A 23390-nucleotide genomic window follows, 5' to 3' on the forward strand; every position below is an offset into this window, starting at 1 on the left:
CGCATCCTCTGAGCTGGAGAAAAAGGCAGGGAAGCCCCGTTTTCCCCCTTCTCCGAGGCACGGCGAGGCGGGGGGATGTACAGGGGTCTTGGAAGTATTAGGCGGGGGGCGGGAGGGACGGCTGCGGTAGTTGCCAAGGAAGGGAAGATGAGCTCGGCTTGCCCAGCCTGTGAGAAAGTTGCCCTGCTCTGGAGGGGAGGGGGCGGCCGGGGCCGAGCGGGTCCCGGGCCGCGGGTGGAGGACGAGGACGGGGGCGCGGGGGCGGCGGCGGCACCGCCCCCGGGGGCTCGCAGTGACGCAGCTCCCGGCGGGGCCCCCCGCCCGTCTCCTCCGCCCCCACTCCCCTTTTAAACCGCGCCGGAGCCGCCGAGCGAGCGCAGCCGAGCCGAGCCAGGCAGAGCCGAGCATGGGGCCGCGGGCGCTGCTCGCCCTCCTGGCGGCCGCCGCCCTGGCAGGTGAGCGGGGCGCGGGCACATCCCGCCGGGAAAGGCGGGGAGCGGCCCGGGAACGGCCCCAGCGGGGAGCGGTGGAGGGATGGAGGGGCTCGCTCCGGGGACCCGCAGCCCGGGGTCGCCCCTCGGGACGGGGCGGTGGGGCAGGGGCGCGGGGATGGCGCTGGGCGAGGGCTCCCCGGCCGCTCCGCCTGTATTTTTATCCCAGTACGGCATCTTTGCACAAAGACTTCTCGGTGCCGTTTCGTTACGAGGGTGCCGCTGGATTTTTGCCAGCCGGTGCTGGATGCTGGGAGGTGATGGCAAAGTAGCGACTCTGCAGCTTTAATTAACAGGATTTTCTTTTTTTTTTTTTTTTTTTTTTCTTTTTTTTTTTTTTTGCACGCGGCATTAAATACTCAGACTCCACAGTGAAATGAACCTTAAGCACAATAGAAAGAGGTGATGGTTTGGCTCTATAGTGTTTTATGCATACTTACATCATTGCTTGAAAGAGTCGGTGTCATTCTGGGTTGAGTATTTTGGCTTTAGGTCTGTTAGAAGTCTCCACACTTCTGGGACTTGTTCCGACACTGTGAGGAAGTCGACTGCCTTCAAGTGCCTTTATTGAAATCAAAGAGGGAGGGTGGAATATGAGGGGGAAAGACCCCAACACAGAGAAGCTCCCCACACTAATACTATAGATTCTATAGGGATTTATTACCAAGTATTTTCTCCTGTTTATGCCATCAAACAGATCAGGTACTTTACATCCTTTGTGGCTGTCGTGCTTTCAAATGTTGAATTGGTCAAACATTAACTTCAAGAGATTTCTAGTCCTTCTGCAAATCAATATGCCAAAATTTCAGTGATCCTGCCTAGGAGGACTCTATGACATTTTGATGAGGAATGACACTGCACTGAGTCATCTGCACTGATGAAACAAAGCCATGTGGGGATTTCATCAGGGACCCACCCGAAGATCTGTTCTAATCTTGGAGATAAAAGCAAAAACCGTGTGAAATTGTCCTGAACTTATCATCATTTTTCATTATATTCATCAACTCGCAGCACTTAGTCAAAATTGTAATAGTCTGATTGTAACTGCCTGGGCAGACTTGATTCAGGAGGGTAAGGCAGACCCAGGGCTTAGCTTTACTTTGTGGGGCTGTGGTTTGTTTCTTGCTGTGTGCTCAGGTGCAAGGTTTCCATACTGGCACGTGCTCTGACTTTGCTCTGCTCTGGAACCCCGCAGTGGTCCCGTCTGCTGTGTTCCTGCAAGCCCATGGCTTGGTGCCCTGCTGCCTGACCCTGCTGTCCCTGTCAGGGTGATGGCTTCACCCCTCCTGAGCACATGTGGAGAGGGAGGCAGCCGTGTTGGCCAGCACCTTCAGGTGGCAGGTGGCCCCAAGGGAGCTCTTGCCAGCTGGTGTGGGCTGGCACTGCCAGCACCTGGGTAAAGTGGGGCATTGCTGGCTCCCCACTGCCTTCCTGGCTCAGCCCTGGCAGAGCAGCTGCCTCAGTGTGTTATTTCAGGCTCTGGTGTGGATTGGAGGCTCATTCTGTTTCTGCAGACAGGTTAATATGACATATGTCCAATGCCATTTGGTTCTCCTGACATTGTTGTGATGCTCCCTCTTTGTGCACGTTGGCTTTCACTGTTAACCAAGGTCTTGTGAGCTTTTGAGTGACACAGCAAAGGCAGTGGGTACAACCTGACTTTGTCTTCCCGTGCCACTGACAGCACTCAGGGGGTGGCCTGAAGTAGCAAAAAAAGTCCAGGAGTTTGTCTGCTCTGTCTGGTGTCACTCACAGGAGAGGTGCTGTGGCTGCGTCACTAAAAGGACAAAATCAGACGTTTTCCCTGGTGCCCGTCAGGTTTTCTCAGGGGCTGGAGGAAGAGAGGAGCCTCGCCAAGAAGAGGCAGTAAAGGGGCTCCTACCTGTGTTTACATGTGAGTGGTGACTGGGAGCAGCATCCCCAACACCTGTGGGACTGAGAGAATGTCTTTTTATGGGTAACACTTTTTTTAGTGGAAGGGGCTTTGTCTCCTGCCCCCATTATGTGCATCCTTCTCCTCCATGCATGCAGCAGGGTGGGCTGCAGCAGTGTGATAATTATTTGCATACTGGGTTAGTAAAGGAACTCAGAGCCTGCCTCAGTCAGCACTGAATGCCAGAGATGGGGGAGAAGGTTGGCTCTGTGCAGCACCATCTCCCCTCACACACCACCTGGCACTGGGGGAATGCTGGGGGAGGGATGCAGTGCTATTTTAGGGGAATCCCTTCTGTGCTATCCTTGCGTGGGTTCCCTTCTCTGATGGCCCTTGTATATGCAGGGAAGGGATGGGGGCTGGAGAAGCACATTCCTCTGTATGTGTTTGGGGGAGTCCACAGAAATATCAGGAGTTATTATTGTATGATGTTCAGCTATTATACTCTGAGTCAGTGCTCCAGGGGATGTCTGCTTCCTCTGCCAGCACAGAGAATAAAGGTTGTGTTGCTTTAAATAGTGCAAGGCTAAGTGCTCCTGTCTTCCTTGGGGCAGTGCTCATTCTCCTGATGTTGAAAGGTAAAACTGGCCTCCTTTATCTCCATGATGTGCTGTGTGTTCACCTGTTTCAGGAGGTTTCTCACTGACCCAGCCAGAGAGAGGTCATGGTTGTATTTAGGGCTCTCCTGACCCCTGTAAGGGCTTCAGAGCTGCACTCCAAGCTGTGTGTTTGTGTGCTGTGATCCTGCACCGTGTGGGAGGCCTGCAAAGCCAGGATACAACAGGCCCTGCTTCCACACACTCTTGTGTGGCTGGCAGAGGTGCTTAACCTCCCTCCTGGAAAGCTCCAGGTGGATGGGAACTGACACAGTTTATTAATAACACACAGCAGCCAAGCTCATTAACCAGCTGGAGATACTGCAGCAGTGATGGCAAAATAAGGCAGCACGGAGGTTTTATTGGCAGTAGCTTCTTTCCAAAAGCAAATTCCTTGGCCCAGGTACAACAGAACTGGTGTAAGGAGGTGTGAGTTATCCCATGTGTCCTCAGGACAGAGAGAGAGGGATGGGTTGTACTGCTCCCTTCCAGAGTAGTTTTCCACTGAGACTTGAGGGGGTTTTGCTTATTTCTTGGAATGATTATGGGCCACTCAGTGAATGGAAATTTTCCTGTCCCTTCTGACTCTCTCCATCCTTCTAGCAGCTGCCTTCAAGTGAGACAGGATTTCTCCAGTAGGATTGGGACCGTAGCTGCTTTAAAGTCATGAAGAATGGTCTGCTGTTGGCAGGGGGTGCACATAGAGCTTCTTCAAGAAGCCGAAAGATCCTCGGGGTGCAAACAGGCTTTGCTTGTTGGGTTTATTTTTTTTTACCATCAAACAGATGCAACTATGTAAGGACCTGATTAGAAGTAAGGTTCCATTTTGGAATTTAAGCGTGGCTTGCTTTGGTGTTGCATTTTTTGTGGGTGAGATTACTCTTGGTGTGTATTACTTTAGTGCCACAAGGGTTGCTATGCCTCAATTTTACATGGCTTTTCCATCCAGATAAAGAAAGATTTGATGTGGAATGTGCCTGGTTTAGTCGACTGGCCAACCCAAAACTCAAGCTGTCTCATCAGACCTATTTGTCTGAGGACTCCTGTCAGGGATGCCTGTATTAAAGAGTCTCTAAGAATTGGTTTTTCTTCCAGGTGCCAGTGCAGTTCCAGTGGAAAAAGACCGTACTGAAGAAATGGTGAGTAGCTGCTTGTCAAACCAACCTAAGAAAGTATCAGTGATGTGATCTCCATGTTTTGTCTTTAAACTCTTTAAACTTGTGAAACTCTGCATTGTACAGCTGCTTGAAAAGGGTTATGAAATATTACACAGTACATGTTATTGTACTGTAAACAGTGAGGTGACAGCTTTGGAGAAAGATGAAATACCTTCAGTTACCAACTGTGTAACAGACTTTCTAATGTAGTCCTTCCTCTCCTGCTTTGGAAAGAGATCTTACCCTGTGTGATTCAATAAAGGCCATCAGCTGCTCCCAGACCCTTTAACCTGACACCAGACCCCCTGCACTGGTTGGTCCTGTGATCATTTAGATTATTAAACACCTGGTAATAACCAGAAATAGTTAAAAGACAAATGGCTCCATAAATGTTCCATTGTCTCCTCCCAGTTATCCCCACAGAGAACCTGGGGCTCTTGTACCCCCAGCAAGCAGAGCACTTGTTCACACCAACAACTTCAGCACTTGCAAATCATTTTATACAGAGGAGCTACTTTGGTAGTGCTTAGAATTAGAGCACATTGTGTGACTTCCCTACATCAATCCATTTTCTCTGCTTCCAGACAATCCAGTTCAATGTTCAGTGCTAAAAACGAGGCAGGACTTGGAGCACACACACGTGAAAAGGCGTGGGGTGTATCCCTTACAGAGGATACAGAGGTGTTTTAGTTTATTGGCAGTCCTTCCTCATTTGGACAGATCCTACAGGATAATCCTCATCCTTTAAATGTGTGTTGTGTTTATTTATTTTATAGGGTGGGTTATCACTTGTTGTTTGACTCTCCTTTGTACTGAGTAGGGTATTTAATATTTTAAAAGGTACAAAAGGAGCCTCTGCAAACAGAAGGGGAGATAAAAAGACCTTATGTCTGTTCTCTTCCTGCTGGTATGGGAGTGAGGAGCAAAGCCCAAATGCACAGGATTACTCAAAACTCATCAATAGTAGCCTGAACTCTAATCTCAAACAGGCTTTTCTACCAGCTGGGTCAGAAGTAAAGTTTCCATTTTTGCCATGAGGGTTTTTTCTCCTCTTTTGTCTCTTCCAGGTAACCCGGTGCATAGTGGAGGTTCTGTCTAATGCTCTGTCTAAGCCAAATGCACCCCCCATTAATCCTGAATGCAAAGAAATCCTGAAGAAAAGTAAGTACAACATTATCTGAACTTGGGGAAGGAATTTGGTGCATGGTTTCTCTCTGGTGTTGGAGCTGGTGAACTGTTACTTCAGCCTGTGTGAAACTGGTGCCTCCAAATTTCAGTGCCAGAACTCTGGTTTCCTTCTGTTCAGTCTGTCTCGCTCAAAGAACAAACAGCCTGACCTGGGAATTGTCAGGGATTCTTGGCTGACACATGTGGCTCTCTCCTTGAACCACCTGGAGGGTCTGAGAGGACTTGACAAACTCTTTAGGTAGCCTGAGAAGATGAAGCATAACTTTGCAAAGCATGAGATTTCTTTAATTTTTTTTTGTCAGTCAATTTAGAACTTCTAAAATTTGTTAAAAACCCCTTGAGTAGCTTGGAATAGATGGTTCTGTTTTTATTGTGAACAAGCATCTGTGATAGGTAGGGCCTGACATTCAAAGAACTGAACACAACTCCAGATCCCATTGATTTTTAATGGGAATGAGAGCTAGCTTAATTCAATACTAAAAATGTGATCACAAAAAAGCCAAAGAAGGAAAATTATTCTGGAAACTCCAGGGGAACTTGTAAAATGCCTAATTAAGTGGAGTTAATTAGTTAGTTAATCCTTTTCCAGGCAAGCATACAAAACAGTAGCAAATTACTGATTTTAAAAACAGAATTAAGAAATCAATTCTGTCCAAATTTCCTTGGTACTGTGGGAAGCCAGTTATCTCTTTGAAATAACACCTCGGTGGAGGGTTGGATCACTCCATGATGCTGCTTTTGTTACTGTAGGTGATAAAAATGACAGAGAGAGAAGCGAAAACAACCAACCTGAAGTGAGGCATCCCAAAGACCCAGCAGAGACTGAAAAACATCCTACTGGGAGCATGGAGAAAGAACAAAGGCAGGCAGAAGAGGAATCTAAAAAGTACATGGAAGGAGGTGATGAGGAGAGACTTGCTCATGAGGAAGGTAAAAGCAAGGAAGAGGAAGCTGGACACCAAATGCCTGCTCAGGATGAGACACTTCACACAGAAATGAAAAAGCACTATCAGGAAACTGGGAGAGAGGAGGAGAGGAATTACCACAGGGAAGAGGAAAGCAAAGAGGGCAAGTGTTGTGAAGATGTAGAGACTGCTGTTCTCAAGAAGAAGTCGCACTCGGACAGCGTGAGCATGGAGGAGTTCCGGGGTGGGAATGATCGGAGCCCCAGGGGCCGCTGGCACCTGGAGGAGGGAATGCAGAGCCCTTACAAACAAATTCGGGAAGGTGAAGAGGGAGAGGAAGAAAGGAGTGAGAAATACCTCCATGAGTCTCAGGAACGTGGTTTCTCCCACCAGCAGGAGCGTGAAGAATCTGAGGAGAGTGAAGAAAGAGAGGAGGAAAAGGAACTCTACAAATCCCAAGGTTATCATGGGAAGCACAGAGCGGGTGACTCCTATGAAGAGAAGAGGGGCCATGAGGGTGAGAGGGGGGAGCCAGCTGGGGGATCACACCCAGGGGAGGCCAATCTCTGGGAGCAGTGGAAGCACCGTCAGAAACATCAGGAAGAGTCTGAGGAGAAGGGTGGCTATCCTGGGCAGCGCGGGCCGGAGGAGCTGCAGGAGGAGAGGCCTGCAGAGCAGGGCAGTGAGGAGCACAGGGACAGCTGGCAGCAGAGCCAGGAGAGCAGGGAAGAGGAAAACAAGAGGCATCATCACAGCGAGGAAAGCAGTGAGAAGTGGCGTGAGGAGAGGAGACTCCAGGATGGATCACACCATTCTGAGGGGAGGACGCACCTTGCCGATGGCAATGAGGAGGAGCTGGACAGGTACCTCAGCAAGGAGAAGCAGCGTCGTGCCGGAGGGAGATCCCACTTACGGAACAAGGAAGAGGAAGGGTCACAGAAGGCTTACGCTCGAGAGCGCAAGGGGCAGGCCAGGAGGCACTACAGCACTGAAGACAGCCTGGAGGAGGAGGAGGAGGAGGTGGAGAAGAAGCATCACAGCAGTGACCAGCTGGAAAATGAAGAGGAGGAAAGATACGCAGAGAGGGAGGAGTACAGAGGCCATCTCCCTGCAGAGAAAGAGAAGAGAACTGCAGCATCCTACAGGCCTTTCTACCCACTGCTGTGGTGGAAAAGCCGGCACTTGGACAAAAGGGACAGTGCAGGGGAGCAGCTTCTGGAGGGCAGGGAGGAAGGCAGGCCCGCCCTGAGTGAGAAGAGCCTTTTCCCTGAGTACAATGACTATGAGTGGTGGTCAGAAAAGCAAATCCAGAGTGCTCTGAACCACAGGCGCACCGAGAAGAGGAATCCTGGCAAAACGAACAGATACAATGTGGAAAGGCAGTACAACAAGATGGATCAACTTGCACAACTTCTGAACTACAGGAAGAAGTCTGCTGAATTCCCAGAGCTGTACAGCTCTGGAGAAGACCTGAAGAAACGTCACATAGCTGGGAATGACAGGAGTCTAAGCCAGAGGCCCCTGATGGAAGAGGAGGTATGTGTACAGCAGTTTCTCTGAAAAGCTGGGGGAAGCACACTTCCAAATCTGTTCCCAAGGTAGCTGGGAAACTGCATGGAGAAACACAAACAAGATTAAGTCACATTTTGAGAGCAGATCTTCAGTGATTTAAAAATCTGCTTTCTTCGAGCAGCGCAACTTTTAAGTTTGGTGAACTACCCAAGGGCACAGTTTGTGGGAGAAAGACAGCTCCTGTCTGCTGCAAGACAGGAAGGGAAAGATTTTATTCCTCTTTGGGCCCTGCCTCTCCCTCGAGGCTCTACAGACGGACAAAACTAAGGTGCCATTGCAGCAGGAGCAGAGGGGGAGCTGACGAGCACCACTTGGTCTGTCGGGTTGTTTAAAATACAAAGGTGTAAAGTGAGTTGCGTGTTTAGAGTGAAATCAGCTGTCCATGGACTTCCCAGCTGGAATTGCAGAGCAGAACCTGCCGTGCACCTGTCAGCCCAATTCATGTGTGTAATTCACACCTAGTGAATCCTCTTTTTTTTGTTGGACTTCTTGTTCTGCTCTGGTATCCTGGAAAACACCCATCAGTTAGATCCCATCAGCCAGATCTTCCTCGAGTGTGGCACTGTATCTGTGCATCGCACAGAGCTGTGCTGGCAGCAGTGGAGGCTGGACACTGATTAATACAGATGTTAATTGGTGTTAACAAGTCGTCATAGTAAAGAATTGGCTGCATAAAGCTTCTCCTGCTCCCTGTGGCTGTGGAGCTGTGCCCTCGCTGCACACTGTGCTTGCTGGGGGACCTCTCAGGGACAGCACCTGCAGCTGTGACACGGCAGGAGGCCGCCACTGGGTAAGGGTGTAATTAGGCTGTAATTAGGGCCAGCTCTCAGAATTACATGCTTTCCCCAGCCTCAGTTCAGTCCAAAGCAGGGAATTGCACCAATCTGCCGAAGAATGAGCTGCACTGCTGTTAACACCCCTCTGCTCAGGGACCGGGAAGTGGCGGGACAGAATCTGCCTTAGAAATGGCCCTTCCTCTCCTTTCCATGGAACAAAACATTTGCCAGTGTTAATGATGTGTAAAACGCTCTCTATGTTTTCACAGGAAAAGGAGCTGGAAAACTTGGCCACCATGGATCTGGAGCTGCAGAAAATAGCAGAGAAGATTAACAGCCTCAGGAGAGGCTGAAGGTGTCCTCGCAATACCTGTGTTTTGTGGTAAATTCACTGCCACTGGATTGTTGTTTGTCCTAAACCCAGGAAATTCTATTCCCTGTCCACTCTCGTGTAGTGATTTACACAGCTGAAAGTGTCTTTAATTTGCTGTTATGCTCCCAAGACCTGAATGGCATGAATTTTAGTAATATAACCTTTCATGTGGGCAGGTATTTTTAATATGCTTTTGGAGATAATTGTGTTAGTGTTCTTCAGGAATATATTTGTCTGAGTTTGCAATAATAAAAACCATTGATCTTGGACCAAACCTTCTCCTTGTTCATGTGGCTGATGGGGTTATCTCAGAGTGAGCTGGAGCAGGTGGGTCGATTGTGCACAGAACAGTGGCACTCCACCAATATCCCTTAGAAGTTACAAGGAGCCCATCTGTGCATTTTGTTCACCAGTTTGCATGAGCGTGAGAGGGAAGAAGGCATTTGAAATCTCAGTAATGATTAATTTCTCATTTCCTTACTGGTTTTCACTGCACTTTACAAGGATTATGGCACACTGGAAAACTGGGATTCAGTGTTGAGACCATGAGTGTCACCGCTGGTGAAATGCAGCCAGATTGGCTTTGAAACAAATTAACTCCCCCGGTGTTCCAACATTGTTTATTTCTCAAGCTGATCTATTACGCAAATGCTTTTCCCATGTTATTGTTTTTATTGTCACAGTATCTAGGGTAAGCAGCTGTCTGGAACGCAGAGATGGTGAAATCTACATCCTCTCCTTTTACGGGTTTTTCACATAAGGAGGAGAATAAAAGAGAAGAGAAACTTCCCAAAAAGTAGAAAAACAACACTGGGAGGTTTACAGAAAGCAGAGGCAGATAAAACCTGAAGATGCAGTGTACCTGTTCTCCCAACAGAAAGCTTCAGCTGCTTCTTTACATGAAATACAGGCCCTGTTTTGAGCATTACTCTTCTCAAAATACAGAATTCTACAGCTTTATCAAGTCTCAGCACTTGATCCCAAAGCTCCAGGTTCCATCCAGTCAGTCCAGACATGGATGAGGGAGTTCCAGAATGGAAGCTAAGCCCTCCTGGCCCTCTGAGCTCCCACTGGGGGTGTAATGGGGTGCAGCCAGCAGAGTATTGTCCTCCTACAGCCTATGCTAGACCTTTTTATTTCCAAAAAGAGGGAAAAGTAAGAAAAAGAAGATAAATCTCTTTAGGGAAAATACCCTGTAGTTTAATTGAAATGGCATATGCAAAGTTAAAAAAAATTAATTAAAAAAGCCAGACATCTGAAAGATTCAACAGTAGAATAAATATATATACATACAGCAGTTTTCCAAATAGTAATGTCTTAAAAACATACAGCAGCTCTCAGGAAAATGACAGACAATACTAATAGTGACATTCTGTTTAAATATTTAGTATTTTAATTTAAGAACATGCACTTTCTCTTCTGTATATATTTCAGGAAAACACAGAGTCATGCTGTAAGCATGAGGTCATGTTTATTATTAGTTTTCTCTTTTTATTGTTCCTTTGGAAAAAAAAAAAAAGTGTATGATTTTTGCTGTTCATTCTCTTTTCTTGAATTACTGAACAGAGCCGCGTTCTGTGTCCCAAGTGGGAGCAGATCCTGAGGAGAATCCTCTGATGCCTTTCTGGGATAATGGAAAGCTAAGTTGGATGTGTTGATCCTGACTCAATCTTTTAAAAAACTACCTCATCTTCAGATTTGGCAACAAACAAACAGAATGCCTGCACTGAGGCTTTGTCTTCTCTTGATCTTCTCTCCTTCTTGAAGTTCCTATGAGTTCAGTGGGATGTTTGCTCCCAAGGGTTTTCCTTGACATTCAGATGATGTGAACTGCTAAGGAGCAGGCCAGTCCTCCCTCCCCTGCAGTTCTGCTGCTTTCTCTGACAGGTGCACAACAGGCACAGCCCTGTGCTGTCAACAGCACAGAAAGGACTTGTTATTTCACTAAAACTCCTGAGATCTAAACCACAAGTCAGTTCTTCAAATGTTAACAAGGAACGTCTTGAAGTTTGCATCTTTTAGATGATGGCTCCTCCATCTTCAGTGCTTCTGAGTTACTGGAATCAGATTTGCCCTTATCCAAGACAACAGTGATGCCAGACAGGAGGTACCCTCCACCTCCACTCATGGTCAGCTTTGGGTGGCTGCGATCTGGTAAAACCTTTAAAAAAATAAACAACAACAACAACAACAAAACACACCCCAGAACCAGCACCTGTAGAAATCCACTCTGTGTGTGTGCACATCATGTGTGTAATTTCAGTTTACAGGATAGGCTGTACATTTTTTCCCCAGCCACAACAACAAACAGGCATTTGGGAAGTGTATTTATCTTTGAAGAATCCAGCTGTAGAAACCCATAATACTACAGGCTGCTGCCTCACTGGTTACTTCTTCATGGCATTGCCAGCACGATTATAAAGCCAAGGTTTGAGCACACAGAAGTGCCACTGTGTGCTCAGAAGTGAGGTACTCTGCAAGAAACCACAGCTGCTGCACAAACGAGCCTGGAGGAATTCTGTGATTTCCAGTTCTGTCCCTAGCACCTTTCTGCAGCCACCCTTAGGGTCAGACACAGCACTGAGCCATCCCTTTCAGCCGCCTTACACCTTTTGTAAGGACTTTCCCTTCAGCTGTGCTTCCTCCTTGCCCTGCCATTTGCAGTCTCAGAGGTTTTACCTGTGTCCAGGACACTGCAGTGCTGTTCTCACTGCAGCTGGACCCAGGACCCCTGGCCAGGCCCACCTTGTGTGCACATGTAGGAATTACCAACACCCTGTCACTTTGCTACAAATATTTCAGCAAATGTTTAATGAAATGTAAGAAAGTAAAGTCTTTCCATTTGAAATTGCTACAATGAAGCATTAAAGCTCTTCAGAATGCCCACTACTCTGGGGTAGAGCAAATGCCTGAGCTTATACACTGTTTCAGCCAGTCCAAACCCCCATATTTTCAGGGAATGTTTTGCTCCCCAGCATTCCCATGGTTTTGGCAGCCCCTTACTGCCATCCTTACCTGGTAGTTCCGTAGCCAAGTTTCAGACAGCTTCAGGTTGATGACTCCACCTCTTTCTCTCAGCTTGGTGTAACAGTCTAATAATGGCTTAGAAAAACCAAAGAGGAGGTTACAAAGCAGAATGGATCGCACTTGAACTGAACAGCTGAAGTAACATCTTCATTTACCTCTTTGTACTGGCAGTAGACAACAAAAGGCCTCGAGGGAGCAACAAATTCCAACAAAGAAAGTAACAAGGGTGTGGGATGAAACTTGCTGGCTACAATTAAGCTGCAAAAGAAGTTTCATGTGCATTAGTTTTCTGCTTCCGAAACTTACTCATCAAGTGACATTTCCTCCTCCTTAGCACAGCAGTCAATTACAGAAGTGTCTCATCAGCATGTCTTCATTGCTCTGCCAACTCCCCAAATATAAAAACAAATCATGACTTCCTACGGGCGTAATTAAGAGGCTGAAGCATTGCTCCCCAAAGTGCAGAACATTAAATGCATTGCAAGAGCACTCACTTCAGCTGTGTTGGGCTCCACAATAAGTCTTACGAACTAGGAAATTTTATGTTGCTTGCTCTGCCCCAAGACCATTTTCCAAATGCAATTTAAGTTTTGTGACTGCCAAATGTTGCTTAGAGTGTAACCTCAGCCGTGACTCTTTAGACTGAGTAGTCTTCATTAAATAGTTTTCTATAAAAGGATATTTCAAGAGAGAACAAATCCTTAGTAGGCATGACTAGAAATCTTTTAAAAAGAAACTTACGTCCTTGACAACCTAAAGGCTTCATATTCTATTCTCCATCCTCATTTTAACATCACAGGATGACTTGGATCTACAGATGGTTGAGATTCTCTACAGCTATCTCCAGTTTTAATCCAAAACAATCACTGCTGAACTAGATTGCAAGAAATGGTTGGTAATTAGTTAATAAGCTGTGCTTGTGCAGAAAGAACGGGCTAATTAAACTCCTTCTCCAGTGTACAGAGACTACTGAGATGCCCCATCAATTAACATTTGTTCTCCAGGGGAATGTGCAGCACTGGAGCAGAGTTAAACTTCCTGACAAAAGGGAGGTAAAAATTGATGTTCAATTTTGTAAATACAACGGAGATAAGGAGGTGAGATAATTCTTTTTCAGTTGCTCCCACTTTGGCTGTTTGCCAGCCATAGCCTTGCAGGCCATTTGCTTCAAGTGCAAACCTCAAAAGAATGGTGCTCCACAATGAACCAAGCAGGCCATAAAGGAAAGACTCATCCAGTGCCTTGGAAGGCTTGGAATGCTGCACTGGCACTGCCAGGGGCTCTGCCAGGCTACAGGAAGGGAAGTGAGGGCTGAGAGACTGGGAAAAATCAAACGCTGCTCTTTCATATGGCGGCACAGATTGCTGCCAGCAGGGAGCCTGGCCAGGCACAAAACTGATGCAGTGGCTGAGGGGGGAGCAGGAAGAGGCAGAGGAAGGGCAGGGAAGGGCAGAGGGAGGGAGGTGGTCTAATTCTGAACACATGGAGTGTCTATGAACCAATTTCTGCTTCCACAGTGTCTGGAAAATGGAATAGCCTGTCTTTAAAGTCGTCTTAAAAGAATACCAAATACCCAATGAGTATCTTCCTTTTTCCCCTCAGTGGCCTAATATCAGACCTCAACCCTCATAAAAGGAATTGAACAAACAGATCCAATACAATGTTTTACCACACAACAGCACAAAAGATAGAAATTTTACTGAAATGGTATCCTCTACACTCAGTAATACTGTTAAAATCAGGACCTCAAGAATTCTCCTGAAGTTGGTACCCACCTTCACCTAATGAACAGCTTTTCTTTACTCTGCCAGTAAGTCCCAGTCTTTCTCCCACCTCCAATGTTAACCAGCTTTTTCCCTATCCTTTCCCTGTTTCTCTCCTGTAAAACAAAACCAAACCCTTACTTTCCCTGCCTGCATCTACTCAGGTACAGAGTCGATAATTTGAAGCATTTCTTTATTCCCTGCCAAGGTTTTTATGTTACCCTGTGGTTCCTGATCTCAAGGAGCAGTGGCTATAAAAGGCAGATGACTGAAGAAAGGGGATCAGAGCTGAGCCATCTGGGACAGTGCTCTCAGGCACCAGAAATTCTCTTTATCCTCATCATGCTGGAGCCTTCCTAAAGCAAGGAATCATTCATCCCTTCAGGAATGTCATTGTTACAGCTTTCATGCATTACAGAGGATAAAAGGAGGATAAAAGTGATTGAAAACAAATAAAGAGACAAATATAAAACAGGCTTCCTTGAACTCAATCAACAACTGAATGTACTATTTTACACGAAAGGAAACAACAAATATTAATTTCCCTTTGCCAGATCATGCAGAGACATTAATTACAGTGATGGTGCAGGAAACAGCAGTGAAACCAGACCCAAACACTGCCACTATTCAGGCAGCCCAGTGGTCCCAGCCACAGGCACTGCCACAGACGTGCAGAGCCTTTTACAAACCTCCTTGAATGTTTTACTGCTTCACAGAACACAGAATGACCTGGTTCTGCATGTTTATAAATTCTGACACTTAAATATGCTAGATGAGGTATCTGAATGAGCATTAGTTAAAACATTTCATAGTAATAAACCCCCAAAATGATATACAAGCATTTTAAAATAACCAGTAAATGTGCAGTAAAACTTATCTGAGCACAACAGCTTTATTCTCAGCGAACCAATATTCTTGGGAGGAAAAACCAAATATGAATGTTAATAAATTAACTAAATTAATGTTACTTGGTTAACTTGAATCACTTCAGCATTTGCTAAGAACACAGTGAAAAAGTCACACCCACTAAATGCTCTTACACTGTTGTGGGGCTCAATTTCTAGGAATACATTGATTGTATTTGTTTTAAATTTATGACCTTAAATCTTTGTGCTAAATTGTTCCTCAGGAATAACTGATCCTGGCTAAAGCAGGTAAAATAAAGTTATGTGGTTTTTTCCTGTGTAAAAAAGAAAATAATTTCTAAAAACAAACCAGCCAATACAAAACCCCAGAACAACAAATTTAGTTCCACTTTAATGAACTTAAAACCTCAGGTTCTACTTTGCCAATTAGAATCCTTTGATTTTTTTGGCAGTCATTTTGTATTAGATTCTACCTGGATTCTGTTTTTCTTTGGATAGATTTTTTTATTTTTAATATTTGCTTATATTTAGTTGACTTTTAAATCATTTCAAGCCATTTACATAAAAGAAAAAAATCTCAACCAGGTAAGGACTAACCAAGACCAAGACACACTTGTTCTGCTTGCTGTCTTGTGCCCTATTGGTGTTCCTTTTTGTTTCTTATCTCTCTGCTGTTTCCAGTGAATTGTTCGTATCTCAACCCGTGATCTTTGCCTCTTGTGCCCCCAGTTCTCTGGGGCACCCATGGCCCCCATGGTCTGGGGTCTTTCAGTGGGAGCACAAAACTGGGGAATACCATTCCCAAACTATGACAACTCTAACCAGACTCACCCATCAGCATTCTTCTCTCTCAGCAAAGCAGCAGCTACCTGCAGCTTTTTCCTTCTCTCCCACTGTTTTATTTGCTTTTCCCGAACCTTTGAACAACAAAACAAACAGTTGGCACTTTAACTGGTAATTATTTATCGAATCATTATTGCCTGGACTGCATTTTCATTTTCTGCATCTTCATGTAAGACAAAAGACAACTTGCAGAGTTCCACTTTAACACCTGACTAAGCTGCATTTCAGCAGGGCTGACTCAGACAGCAGAATTTTATGTCCACAGACATTGTGGAACTTCAACAGCCACAATAAATATTCTTACATTTTCTTTATTTTCTTTTTCTTTGTTCTCTTTAAATTCTCCATCTTCAGCATTAACGTCCATGGCGTCTTGCTCTTCTGTTGGATTGATCTCCATAGCTGCTTCAGGAGCAGGTTCCTCCTCTGTTTCCTGGAGGGAAGTCTGCTTCTCCTCAGTCAATCCATTGCTTTCCTCTTCCCCCAGTGCATTCTCCTCAGGGTCTGCATGCAGAGTCTCCGTAGTGAATGTCCCAGACAGGAGACTCTGCACTTTGCTGAGAGGAAATTCATGGAGATTATCAAAGAAAGGTTTGGGAAACCCAAAACAACTGGTGGCAGCTCTAACAGGACCTCCTCCTGGGTACATCTGAATGATGGAGCCATAGCCTGTGGGAGGGAAAGAATCAAAACACATTGGAAAGGCAGAATATTAAAGTCCTTTCTAAAGTGCTTAAATGAAGGGTCCATTTAAGAGCAGGGAAGTAAACTGCCTGCTATTAATCCAACCATCAAATTTAACAAGCTGTGGAAATATGCCTCAAGTTGGAAAACCTTTATTGAAAGGACAACAGTTACTGAAACTCAAAAGGACAAGGTAACTCATGGAAAATTTGTGTACTAAGCACATATTTAGGATTAGCTCAGAACATATAAGCAGTGACAAAATGCTAGAAAAGCTAATTTAATTAATAATTAGAAGACAAAATTTCTACAGTTTCCATTACTTATTTATGGATTTGCTTGCATAAAACCTGAAGGTTAATTTAAAAAGCTTTATTAGGCAAAGAATGTCTTCAACATCCAGGCTCTAAAGGAAGAGCTGTGAGACATTAAACACACTAAAAATAACTTTTCAATAGTTACACTGAAATTACATCTTATTTACTTCAAAAAGTAGCCCTATGGCCAAAAGTTGCTGAAACAAAACCAATCTGTAGTAGCACTGCCTGTGTGCTTCCCAGACGACAGACAGCACATCTGTGTGCACATCACATCACACTTCCTACCTTTCCAGGCTTCTGGAATGTAATTGTCACCTCTGCCTGGTGTCTTAGAATAATGAAACTGCTTAACTGAGTTTGAAAAACAAACCAGGGGTCAAACTTCTCCTAGAATATGCTCAAGGAAATGTCATATACTTTCAAACTACACATTTTGCAGAGCACACATTAAATCCGGCACAGGGAACAAGATGAATGGCAACATTCCAGTGCTGTCTGAATTCCACTGGCACTATTCCTGTTTTTTGCCATTCACTTACCTGGACTTCCAGGTGCCTGGGAAAAATCTACATACAAGCTCCTTAGAGCTTTTTCTGAACTCAATGCCATTATGCTAAGAGAGGAACTAAAACAGATCTACATACAAGGCTACCAATTTAATCACAATTAATGATATAAACAACTATATCAAATTTAATTCTCAATTAGTTTTTTATGGTTTTTTTTAAATTCTGAAAAAGAAATCCAACAGATGCAAAATGCAACTTTCCCAAGTGGGAAAACAAGTCTTCCTTTGAATCCTGGAGGTGGTAAAACCAGATTTCCAAAGCTGAGGAAGCGTTTTGAAGCCCTGCCTTTTAGCAGTGTCACACAGGTGTGTATTTCCCTTGGTGTGTGCATGACTAAGGTGTGACTCACCCCCCATTCTCTCCATCACAGCCCCAAGCACCAGGCCCGAACACGTTTCCATGACAATCATCTTGTTGCCAGCGTGGATGTTTCCCAAAGTCAGCATCTGAGCTAGGGTGTCGTATCTCAAGTGGCTGGAAGATGAGAGGGAATTATCAAAGTTTGCTTAGAGATACTGCCTACTAGCTCAGGAGCCTGCCAAAAAAAGTTGGATTACCAGAGATTTTCGGGAAGAGCGTCAGGAATCTTCACCTGAAGTTTGCCCATGCAGAAACTTTAATAATTAAACACCTGGTAATGAAGAACTAGAACTGGCGCCAACAAGAAATTAGCCAGGAAAAGCAAAAGTAGGATATGCAGTAGGATGCACACAGCAAAGTGGACATCTTGTGCTGTGCCAGTCAGAGAAAGTATTATTCTAAACTTTTGCTTGTTTTTCTCTCTGACATGTCAGCTTGGTAAAGAAGAAATGGTATGGATGCATTTCCTGATCCAGTAATGAATCCCTTGTGATTTTCACCTGTTTTGCTGGAGCCTGCGCCACCTGCAACCCAGGACCAAAACCCAACACATGCACTGAAGAGACTCAGTGATAGCTACACAAATTACAACTGATCTTAATAGTAAAATAAAGCCAGGTGACAGAGATGGGGAAGGAGAAGGAAAAAGGGTTGAGAAGCCTTAAATAACATCTATTTGAAGATTTTAAATCTCAGCATCTTAGATCTACAACACCGACGTTAAAAAAATGTATCGGTCCACCTTTAACATCTGTAACAATGTATCTCTTCAGTTAGGCGAGCAAAAATCCAACCGGGCCACATCTTTGTAGTCATGGCCCCCTCTGACTCTGACCCCAATGCTACCCACACGTTCTTAAACTCTGGAGACTTGGGATTGACGATTTTGAATCCCTGACACATTAAAGTCAACAATTCTTGCTTCTGGTAAGTGGCAGGTTATTTTGTTACTGAGCCAGAAAACAGAGATGTTATGCCACCGAGCAAAGCAGGAAAGAGATACCTTTGAAAATGCAAAGAACCTCTGCCTGCATAGGTAATGAGCAAGGTGGTGGTGACAGAGAAATGGTAAAAGCTGGTGCTGCATGCAAAAGAGTTTTCCTGTTTGCTGCAATATCGATTCATTTTCTGTATCACATTATCTTTCATTAACGTGCAATCCCTGTGTTCACAGGAAAAAGAGAAGAAAGGTAAATATTGTATACTTTGGTATAGTGCAGGTGTTTAAAAAGTATTAAACTATCTTTCTGTTATCATTTGAAAAAAGAAACAAAATGAAAACTCACTTAATTTTTCCAGGTTCCCTTGCATAATACATGGTTGAAAGGATGCGAGTGGATGGTTTCACGATTGTAATAACTGCCTCATATCTGTAAAAAAACCACAGTAATGGTCTTATTTCAATCTCAACAATTTTGGGAATTAGCAAGTATTTTTCACATTTTAAAATTCACTTACTTTTTTTTCTTCTTCTTTATGTATTTATCTTGAGCAAATTCTGTTTTGTCTCTGAATGTTGTGCTGTTCTCTATTAACTGTTGAACTATTTCCTTGGAAGAGACAATTCGTTTTTGTTACAGCCAGCATTTATTTCTCATGCATTTCATATATAGTATTTTTTTAAACAAACACTGAAAATATTTTCTTCCAGTAGAGGCATGTACACCATTAACTTCTCCTGACACTAATGGCAAAGTCAATTTCTGTTAACCAACAGGACAAGTGAGGCACTACACTGACTGTGTGTAGGAATTTAATCATACAGTTTTGCATAAAAATGATGAAACTGAAAATGCTTATCCTGGAATGTTCAGTAATACTTAGTTTACTCCAACTCCCTCTTTGGGAGGGGGAAACCTCTCTGATTTCAGCATCTCTGAGAGCATCTTTTTTCCCTGTTTCATGTAGTTCCTCCTCGCTGGTCTGGTTAATCACCAGACATCTCCCTCACTCCAATAATTTTTTCAGTCTCACAAATTGTGCTTTACTCCTGTATCAACTCCTTGCACACTCTCCAACTCCTTAGCATTTATTATTTCCTACAATACTCCACCTGACTTTTTCCTTCTCTAGCTCCCAGGGTTTCCCAGAATTCCAGTTTTTGTTTCTTGCTCTCCTTGTTCTAATCTCCGCCCTTTGACAACCCAACTCTTTCTCATGCTTTCAGATTCCAGCTGGAGGGATCATGAGGACCTCCAACAAAACCAGACCAACCCAACAGAACTTTCCTTGCTCGGGGTTTGTTTCCATGCCAGCAACACAAGAACAAATGCTGCTATTTTGGGTTCTGTGTTCCAAGTAGTTTAACAGCTAGAATTTGGGGTTCTATTAAACACGGAGGGGAGGAGTGACAAAAGGAGTATTTTCAATTTGGACACTGCAGCTCCCACTGGGCTTTAAAAACCTGCTCAAAAAATAGAGTGGTGCAAATACTCCTCATTTACTATTGCTGCTTTTCAGGGCATTATTCCTTCAAATACTTAACATGTGTTATTAGTGGTGTGAAACAGCATCTCTTTTTTTTTTGCTTTATTCTAGGAAATAAATCAAATGCAGTGTCTGGGTTGTTTATGTTGTTTTGTAGGGTTTTCTTTGTTCCAGTGAAATTTACAGTGAGGAAACTGGGAAGTATCCTGCATCACCAAGACATGCCATTCACAAACAGGAATTCAGATTTTAACAGACATTTTGGGAGGAATAATATCTATTGCTGCTAATGTAGCTTAAAATAATATTCAGTTACAGTTCAGAAAGCAGAGTTAATAAAAGCACAGGAAATGCATGGCACAGGCATGCTGAGGACTTACAGGAAAGTCATCTTCTGCCATGGATAGTGAAAACAAAAACCACCAAAGTTATTAGCCTGATTAACACATTCCTCTCCAAGAGATAACACAACCAGCAGCACAACCATGGAAACAGAAGGACCATTCCAAACTCCTTGGACCCAGCAGGCAAAAGCAGAATAACTGCTCCAAAGAGCAGCTCCAAAGAGCAAGATGCAAACAGGAGATGAACTTGATGTAAGCATGAGCAATTTCCTGGTTTTATTACAAAGGGTAAAGACGAGCAAGAACTTTGCCTGACAGCATGTGCAGAACAGAACTGCTGCAATGCTTCAGTAGCATTTAAGATCCCTTACTTTTGACAAGGTGCAGGGTTAAATACCAATGCCTTTTCTAAGAGACCAGAAGTGATCTCTTGGGAATACTCTCAGCTTTCCAGGTACAGAAAAAGCACCAGCATCACCCCTGTCTGGCAGGTACTGCCTACAGGCACACTGGTGGTGCATTTGTTACACAATGCTATTTGTTAAGACTTCCTTTTTTTATCCATAATCCTTTTCTGCACCTTTGACAGTCTTATTATTGCATGATTTTAATGCCTCTGTAATACAGAAATAGTATTTTGAACCTTATACACAAGCAAAACTAAATGGTGATTATGTGAGCTGTACTTTTTATCTGTTATGACTTCTGACGCCATGAAAATTTATACTTTACTCTCCACTGACAAAGTTGCCATAAAGTTTACATAAAGTTTTCTCTGAAAACAGCCTGAGCATTTCTGTAAAACCAAAAAACATGACTTGACCAGAAGAACAAAGAAAAAGCACTGAAATCTATGCACAGATAGAAAGAATATCCTTTTTTCAGAAACTAAAATATAACCATCAAGGTAGCACAGAAATGACACCAAAACCTTATTTTTACCTGTCCTTTAATACCCTTGTCCTTCAAAGCCTTTATGTCATCATGAGTCAGTTTTTGAGACTTCCCATCGTCAACTATGTTACGATTATCTGTCCCTGCTTCCTTTGTTTCTAAAGGAAAAGGATATAGATTTGTAAAATCTACCTCTAAATAAGTGGGAGAAACACATGATTTTAGTGTCACAGAAAGCAGATTTCTCGTGGTTAAACACACATTTTTCATGGCCTTGCAAAGTACAGCCTAAGCAATGAAATGTAGTATGTGAAGTAAACCTTAATGTAAACAAAATCACCCAGACTAAGGTTCAAATTTTCTCCCACATCAAAAAGCTTATTTGTTACAGGACTCGTGAAACCACCGATCGAGACAAAACCATGCACTTTCATGACAGAGGGAATATAAGTAACATGAAATTATCAAATGATTAATAGAAAGCTTTCCCAATTTCTTCGGTATCATCAAAGAAACAAATTAATTTGAAATAGTTTTTCCAACTATCGATCCTCTGGGATACCTGTGGTAGTCTCTTCCACCTCTTGCTTTGGCTGGAGGTTTCCACCACTGGTTACTTCAAACGTAGTTCCATAAATATGGCCAATGGCATTATCCAGGTAGAACCACTGCTTCTCAAAAGTTATTTTTCTGAAATAACAGAAAAGTGAATGATACTTAAAGCATTATTTTTAGTATGCCTGAAACCCATCATAATTGAGTTTAAACTATAGCTTTATATATGACATTTTCATCTATATCCCTGAAGAAAAGCAGGACAGGCATAGTGAAATTAACCACAAAACCCACATTAAACTGGTCAGGAAAAGAACAAAGAACTTAAATACACCATATAGGAAGAACTTTTTTTTTCAGTTCAAATGAATTTTCAGCTGACAGATAAAACAAGGCTATGGCACTTGGCAGTATAATTTTTGACAGAGCAAGTAAGTGTATTAAATCTAATCTGGGTCATTCAGAGTAGTGCAAAAAGATGAGCATGGACCTGTGCTTTGCAAAGCTCCTCTGAAATAACGTTTTCCAAAAGACTATGAAGAAAACAGACATCAGAGTGTGTCCTGTAATCCTACAAGTGTTAATTAAAAAAAAAAATATATATTACGATCCCTTTCATTTCGATTGCACCAAGGCAGGTTTGCATCTTTTCTTTCTTCACAAAAAACAGGATCCACAAAGCCTTTAACTTTCAGGCTGACCAACAAAGTCTGCCTTGCTATCCATGGAAATACCAATCCTGGTAAATGAAACAGGTAGCAGGATCTACGCCACACTCACATTCAAATCAAATATTGCCAATATGAGCCCTAACTATGCAAATTATACTCATCACTAATTCAGAGCTACACCATTTTCAAACAAGTCTCATTCCAGCATAGTACCTTTCAATCTCCATCCTACTGAATCAGATGTCTGCCCACACTACCCAACACCGACTTCTACACACTGGTCTACAAAACTGTCTGCTGCCAGAGAAAGAGCCCAGGCTGTGATTTTAGCATTTCCTGCTGGACTGCAGGCGCTTTCCTGCTATGCCAGTTGGCCTGGGAGAAAGAAAGAGGAGCCCTTTCATGGCAGCCCCTCCAAAGCAGCAGCTACCCAGAGCTGAGTGCCAGCATCTTCCTGCACACTAACACCGCCGAGCACGCTGAGGGCAATCAGCGATCCCTGTTAACACTGCACAGAAATCGCGTGCCACGGCGAGCTGAGCACGACGACGACCACGCTGCTCAGGCTCCTCTTCACTCGGCAGCGGTTTGACACTGACAGCGCAAAACTCTCAAATCCCTTTCACATTCTTACGAGACACGCAGCCAGGAGATCTTCCGGGTTTGAGGGGAGTTTTGCCATAGAAACCGAGGCAACATTGAAACATTTCCCGTCGACTGCCACACGAGCCTCGCGAGGCCGCTGTTCCTGCCCGGCACGGCGGGACAGCCGCGGGCCACCCCGGCGGGACAGGGACCGGCACCGGGACCCCCTTCCCTCCGGCGGGGCCGCACCGAGGGTGGCGGGGCCGGAAGGCACAAACCTCGGCCGAGGCGCCGAGCGGCACCGGGAGCCGCCAGCGCGGCCCTCACCTGCGGCGCAGCACCGACACCGCCTTGAAGACCTCGTCCCGCTTGAGCACGGCGCAGTCGCCCTCACGGATGCGCGCGCTCGGGCCGCCCTCCATGGCCGCCGCCGCCGCTCGCGCCGGGCCCCCGCGCAGGCGCCGAACCCGCACGGGCGGGGCCCGGCTGGC

The 23390-nt window shown here is 44.6% G+C and overlaps 2 protein-coding genes across 4 annotated transcripts; one reads left to right on the forward strand and one right to left on the reverse strand.

Moving 5' to 3' along the window:
* Nucleotides 1–342: 342 nt before the first annotated feature.
* Nucleotides 343–9265, forward strand: CHGB (chromogranin B). The gene is made up of 5 exons (XM_032103478.1): nt 343–455; nt 4116–4159; nt 5245–5338; nt 6116–7806; nt 8888–9265. Exons 1-5 carry the CDS (start codon nt 407–409, stop codon nt 8969–8971), a joined length of 1962 nt encoding a protein of 653 aa, XP_031959369.1. The 5' UTR covers nt 343–406; the 3' UTR covers nt 8972–9265.
* A 900-nt stretch (nt 9266–10165) lies between these two features.
* On the reverse strand, nt 10166–23348 carry TRMT6 (tRNA methyltransferase 6). Of its 3 annotated transcripts, XM_032103480.1 has the most exons (11): nt 23227–23348; nt 21651–21778; nt 21137–21246; nt 18882–18973; nt 18710–18793; nt 17413–17537; nt 15795–16159; nt 15479–15564; nt 12174–12276; nt 12007–12093; nt 10166–11152 (listed from the first exon to the last, which is right to left on the reverse strand). In XM_032103480.1, exons 1-11 carry the CDS (start codon nt 23319–23321, stop codon nt 10979–10981), a joined length of 1449 nt encoding a protein of 482 aa, XP_031959371.1. In that variant the 5' UTR covers nt 23322–23348; the 3' UTR covers nt 10166–10978. The 3 variants fall into 3 exon arrangements, with proteins under 3 accessions (XP_031959371.1, XP_031959372.1, XP_031959373.1); XM_032103481.1 differs by lacking the exons at nt 21137–21246; nt 23227–23348 and having other exon boundaries at nt 21651–21738; XM_032103482.1 differs by lacking the exons at nt 21651–21778; nt 23227–23348 and having other exon boundaries at nt 18878–21229.
* Between the last annotated feature and the right edge of the window lie 42 nt (nt 23349–23390).

The sequence above is a fragment of the Corvus moneduloides genome, chromosome 3 (genome assembly GCF_009650955.1).
Source record: "Corvus moneduloides isolate bCorMon1 chromosome 3, bCorMon1.pri, whole genome shotgun sequence".
Taxonomy (NCBI): Eukaryota; Metazoa; Chordata; class Aves; order Passeriformes; family Corvidae; genus Corvus; species Corvus moneduloides.